The 6,000-nt window shown below is 39.2% G+C and overlaps 1 protein-coding gene across 3 annotated transcripts in view; it reads left to right on the top strand.

Annotated features, from left to right (window-relative positions):
• Window positions 1–4,890, top strand: part of LOC116065871 (vascular endothelial zinc finger 1-like) — a 49,615-nt gene extending 44,725 nt beyond the window's left edge. The window contains exons 5-7 of one of the 3 annotated variants that reach the window (XM_031321492.2): window positions 3,143–3,184; window positions 3,873–3,938; window positions 4,126–4,890. In XM_031321492.2, the coding sequence (XP_031177352.1) occupies window positions 3,143–3,184; window positions 3,873–3,938; window positions 4,126–4,493 (476 nt within the window). In that variant the 3' untranslated portion in view covers window positions 4,494–4,890. The remainder of the gene's footprint in view (window positions 1–3,142; window positions 3,185–3,872; window positions 3,939–4,125) is intronic. The other 2 variants (XM_036003035.1, XM_036003036.1) reach the window with 2 other exon arrangements.
• The last annotated feature ends 1,110 nt before the right edge of the window (window positions 4,891–6,000 follow it).

Below are 6,000 nucleotides of genomic sequence, written 5' to 3' on the forward strand. Positions count from 1 at the left end.
CAATACTTAAATGTCTTATTAATGAAGTGAGCCATAGATTGTACTTAAGTAGTAGTAGCAGTGCAGGGCATAGCGGGACGTTAAGCAAGACATCGGCAGAAGCTGCACACTTGATCCAGGTGCCACCACAATCCAAGGAAATCTGCAAGGCGAGAAAGCAAAAGGACTCCGGGGAAGTTAAGTTAGTAACATGCAATTATAGGACATGGATGCACACAGATAGAGAGAGACTGAGGAGGAGAGAGGAGCTCAGTGTGTCATAGGAAGTCTAAACCTATAGCAGCATATCTAAAAGCTGGTCCAAGGCAAACCTGAGCCAGCCCTAATTATAAGCTTTATCAAATAGGAGAGTGTTAAGCTTACTCTTAAATGTGGAGATGGTGTGTGCCTCCCGAACTGGGAGCTGGTTCCACAGTAGAGGACCAGGACTACCACCTAGTTAACATTTTAAATCAAATTGTTGCTATCTTAAAGTCATGATGTACTGTCACTTTGTCCTCATAACGTGCCTTTTATTTATTGTAGGATGTTGGTCATGTAAATGTGTCAGTTTTGATATTTTGCTGGTGTCACTAGTTTTTAATCCTTTGCAAGTACACTACCGTTCAAAAGTTTGGGGTCACTTAGAAATTTCCATTCCACTCCATTATAGACAGAATACCAGCTGATCTGAGTGGGTGGCTGATCTTTAATGTAATATCTACATTGCCATTATCAGCAACCATTCATTCAATGTTCCAAAGGCACATTCTGTTTACTAATCTGATATCATTTTAAAAGGCTAACTGAGAAAAAATTGGAGAACCCTTTTGCAATTATGTAAGCACATAATGTAATCTGAAAACTGCTGCCCTGGTTTAAAAGAAACAATGCAACTGATCTCAGCTGTAGGATTTAGGGGATCTATTGACAGAAATGGAATATAATATTCCTAATTATGTTTTCATTAGTGTATCACCTGAAACTGAGAATCATGTTTCTGTTATCTTGGAATGAGCCCATTTCTACACCAGGAGTCTGTCATGTTGCACCACAATGTTTCTACAGTGGCCCAAACACTGGCTCTAGAGAGGGCCTTTTGCGTTTTGTAGGCCCCTGTAGGTACTGCTACATGCTTGGAACGGGAGGGGTTAGGGGTATTCAGTTGGTTGCAATCTGCAACCTCCCAGCTTGATGCCACTAAATCCTACACACTGCTCCTCTAACCACTTAGCTTTTGTACACGTCATGCTATTTACATAAATCCTATGTTTAAGTTGTTACTAATGCCACACATCTTTGGAAAGCTACAAGTCTTGTGATACGATTGATGCAAACCATTCCAAGATACAATCACAACAGCAGGTACGATCACCGCCTCTGTAAAAGTAACAAACAATTACAAAATTGAGGCAACTCACCTTTGAAGCCTCATTATAATCACTGGTTTTGTTACATTGACAAAGGTCCAGACAATCAAATCCAGTCAAATATTTAGTCCAAACACATTATCACATTTAAATGTATTCACGGACGATGACTGACAGTTCGTATAGCCAATGAAATTCTGAACATGGGGATACTTATACAAGCCAAAACAGGAACCCTCTGTGTAAGGTGAAAATCTGTGTTTTTGTTTTTTTACTTTATTTATTGGACAATATACATTTTGAAGAGACTTCACCAGTAAACACATTACAAGAGATGTGCCCTTGATTTTTTTTTTCTCTACATACATTTTGCAAGTACAAACGTGTACAAAGGAGAACACATTAGAAAAAGTAAAACTGCTGTAAACTGCTGTTTGCGGTATGTGGTAAAATATTCAGAACCTTCACAACATATGTCTTTACTGCTCCCATTAGGACCATTCCTTTTTTCTCTTGTGTATCTACTAACTGCAACTGCAATACTAAACTGCAAGCAGTAATGACAGGGTCCAAGCCTCCCCGGCAGAGTCCCCCCTGAAGCGAGTCTCCCCTGGCGACCTGCGGAGCCCATGAAAGCGGAACCCAAAGTGGGTTGGCTGCGAGGCAAACGGAAGGAAATATCGCAACGCGTGTGCTGCAATGCCTGTAGATTTCTCATATACATTCATAGAGTTACAGGCCAAAACGCATCTACCTTGATTATAGCGCCCCCTGGGGGAAGATCTTCACCAAATTTGGTACAGAGCCTCGGAGTGGCATGGTGAACAGTAATGCCAAGTTTTGTGTTGATAGCATTTACTTTAGCCAAAAAATGCTAAAGTTAGTGCTTGGACGCTAGCTACAAAAATGTTTGTTGGTAATTTACGCAATTTTTAACTGAGCAAGATTCTTGGGAATGGTAATTCTTGGAAAATGGGTACGTCTTGTGATTCAAGTTTATTCAACAAACGCGTGGATATAAGGTTTTTAAATATGCGATGTGTAATGTAGGAGTTATAGGCAAAAATACCTTTAACTCTATTATAGCGCCACCTAGTGGTCCACATGTGTAATGTTTGGTATGTAAGATCCATGACCCATTGTACATCTACCCTGTAAATTTGAAGTTGCTCACATTAGTATAAGTGGTGAATCGAAACATGGGTCCCATAGGCCACGCCCACTTTGACGAATCAGCACAACACTGTAGGCATGGCCTCAGGAGTGGCCCTAGATGGTACCCTCCAAATTTCGTAAAAATCGGATGAGCCATTCATGAGATATAAACTTTTTGTACTTGTAGTGCGGCCAATTGTCCTAAAATGTGTTGCGTAGACTTGGAGGGTCATGGCAAACAAGAATCTAAAGTTTCGCGTTGATAGCATTTATTTTGGCTGAGATATGGCAAAGTTCATGTTTTCGTCGCTAGTAACACAAATTTGTTCGTACGTTTTTTGCGCAATTTTTAACCGATAAAAAATTATTTTGATAACTTTGTGTCAGGTCGGTCTGGATTTGCTACGTACCAAGTTTCGTGCAGGTCGCACGGTATAGGAGGAGTACGAAAAAGTAGGTTTACAATAAAAGAAAGAAAAGAAGCATAATTTGTTACCCATCTTAAAATGTTTAGCCTTTAACACCCCATTACCATGCCACATACAACACAACCATGCAACTGTTGAAGCTGACTCCTAGATGATGGCACTGCTGCCCTGTGCTCTTGTAACCCCATATGTGTCTGTATTTCTAAATAGGCATAAGTGACTGGCAGTGGAACCACTCAGGGCCACGAAAAGGTAATCCAGTAGCTTGTAGCAGAAACCCCTAAACACTGAATTATAACCTCTGCAAAACATAAGTGGCCAGTTTTTCTACACATACCATGTCACTTGAGTACAGAATCATTTCTTTTCTGGTATTATGTAAGGACTGGTGTAATTAAGGTTCTTCTGTTATGAAGACATAGAACTTTGCTAGTATAAGGTTAAATTTCATGAAGCAGGATCAGTAGTTCATTTAAATTAACCACAAACTGGACTATAACACTAAAGCTGGATGCACACTATGACCTGACCTGTCATAGGAGGTCATCTTGCATTACCAACTGTAATTTCTGTCCTGACTTTGACCAGATTGATAAATCGGCTTGTTCATCCACTCACTCTTCAAATTTACCAACTATAACAATAAACATATTTGACAAAAAATTGGGATATCCCAGTTGAGATTGGGTCAAAAATTACCCAGCAGTGAGCCAGCCCCATTACAGCAAGTTCATAATGACCCTGGGATGTGCTGGCCATGAACTCATGGGAATGTCAGATTGGCAGTCCTGAAGTGTAATGTGCGTCCAGCCTTAGGCATACACAGAGCTTAAGATGTCCTTCATAATGTGTTACTGTTTAAAATGAAAGTTTTGAGTTAAAACAAATGGCCAGTTAGCTGGTTAGTCTATTGATCCTGCTTTTTGAATTTACCCCTCAGGTGAGTTGACGGTAGGAGAGATTTTAAATAACTCCTTCCAAGTCCTAATTGACAACTCTCACAAAGGTAGGTTTCTTCAACAATACTACCACAGTTGACATAATGTATTAATGATGTATTGACATTTTCAGTGACCCAGCTAAACAGCCAAGGAGCTGAGAGGGCTGTTGACTTTCCCTGTTTTGGAGTGGTAGTATATTTATACAAGGTTGACCAGCCCTAAATTTACTCTTATCTGTTTTTTTTAACACAGATGCCAACAATGTGCACAACAACTCGGCCACTACGACGCCTGTCACAAACTCTGCAGCCATCACCTCGTCTGTGAACCGCGGTGGCATTGCCAGCAATCCTGTCACCATCGCTGCTCAGATGAACATCGCCACCAGCACGGTCAATATCACGTCACCGGTCAACCTGCAGCACCCTGTCACCATCACTGGCCCTGTGAACCTGGCCTCCGTCAATATCCCTACAACGGCACACATGAATATCGCCCACCCAGTGGCTATCACCACTCCCATGCCCATGAATATCACTGGGCCACTCAATATTGCCATGAGGTCCATGGAGAGCATGCCTTTTCTATCCCAAGTTCTGCCTTCCTCCCCTCCTTGGTAGAACTTTTTTTTTTAGCCTATTTAAGAGCCGGTAATGTTTTAACTGCCTAATAATGGATGAGTCTGTCATATCTTAGTAAAATGGCCTTTTGATGGGTTGATAGTGTATTAAACCTGAAAAGGTGATAACTTATTCAACCACATAGATAGTAACCAATAAATGCTACTTGCAGGAGTGATAAATACCACGTAATTTGTTAATTTTTAAGTGTATTTGTATTTATAGAAGAAAAAATATTTCAAATACCATTAGTCATGATAAAAAATAATTGTTTGCTAAAGTCACCCATTGCAGAGTATTAGCCTAAATAGCATGTGAGATAAAGTTTGTTGCCCTCCACAGGAGAATTTGTCAGATGAATTATCTATTTTAGGGATGGGCAACATGGATACACTCGTATCCACTTTATTATTATAAAAATAATTTAAAAAAAAACATGCTATGATAGCATAGCATGTTTTTTATTATTTTTATTTTAGATATTGTAATATAGGACATTACTAGAAATGTATTGGACATTTTTATTGATACTAGATGGGAGATTCTGTTTTGGCAAACCCAGTGAATTAATTGTCTGACAAATTAAGGTACTTCATCACATTGATGCAAAAAATCTTGTAAATCAAATATTACCATAAAGTACATGGATTTGCAACATTACCCACACTGGCCTAATACACCAAAATGGAGAGATACCTCAGTGTAAACGATAAGGCAAAATTTCGACGGATATCAAGTTGTTACCGTCTTGAACTATATATCATCATATCGCTCAACCCAACCAAAAATATATGGTGTTACTCCCCGCTGTATAGTTAATCTAATACATTGGTAACAGCTTTTGATAAGTCTTTGTCATTCCTACTATTTGGGTTTCTGAGGGCCATGTCAGTCTGAAATATTAACAGATAAAGTAGTTTGGCAAAAAAATAAAATAACTTAATTTAACTTACAATTTTTTCTCATAGTTATCAACCACATTTCATAGTCTTCATCAGTTATTCTAGAGCTGTCATTGTGTGATCGAAGTATGGAACCTTTTATGGGGGGTGACAGACTGTGTCTGTTCAAAAATGGTCTTTAGTGCCAGATGTGATTAGCCTCCAATCTCCATCTACTGATCAAGACCATGATGTATAGTTGAAAGCTCTGAAAAAGCTAGCAAATGGTCCTGAAATTCAGATTATTTGCCAGACTATCTCCAAGGTGAAGAATGAACTTTCACACTCGGATAATCTATATTTGTTACCTCTACTGCCCGATTTACCCAAATGATGTCACTGGCCACAGAGCATTTCAGGTAACTTCTTTTACATGGCACCGTGATCCCACGATGCGGTAGGAGGTAGATGTTTGAATGGTGACGTTTTGTGCAGATAGATATTCTCTTTAAATGACCATTTTATGCCAAAGATTTTTTTTGTGTTTTCTCCCAAATGCTATATTTTAAAAGATAAGGGAAAACCTTAAAACAGCATTTAAAACATCATAGAACACTAAATTCTCC

This window comes from Sander lucioperca, chromosome 7 (assembly GCF_008315115.2).
Source record: "Sander lucioperca isolate FBNREF2018 chromosome 7, SLUC_FBN_1.2, whole genome shotgun sequence".
In the NCBI taxonomy this organism is placed as follows: domain Eukaryota; kingdom Metazoa; phylum Chordata; class Actinopteri; order Perciformes; family Percidae; genus Sander; species Sander lucioperca.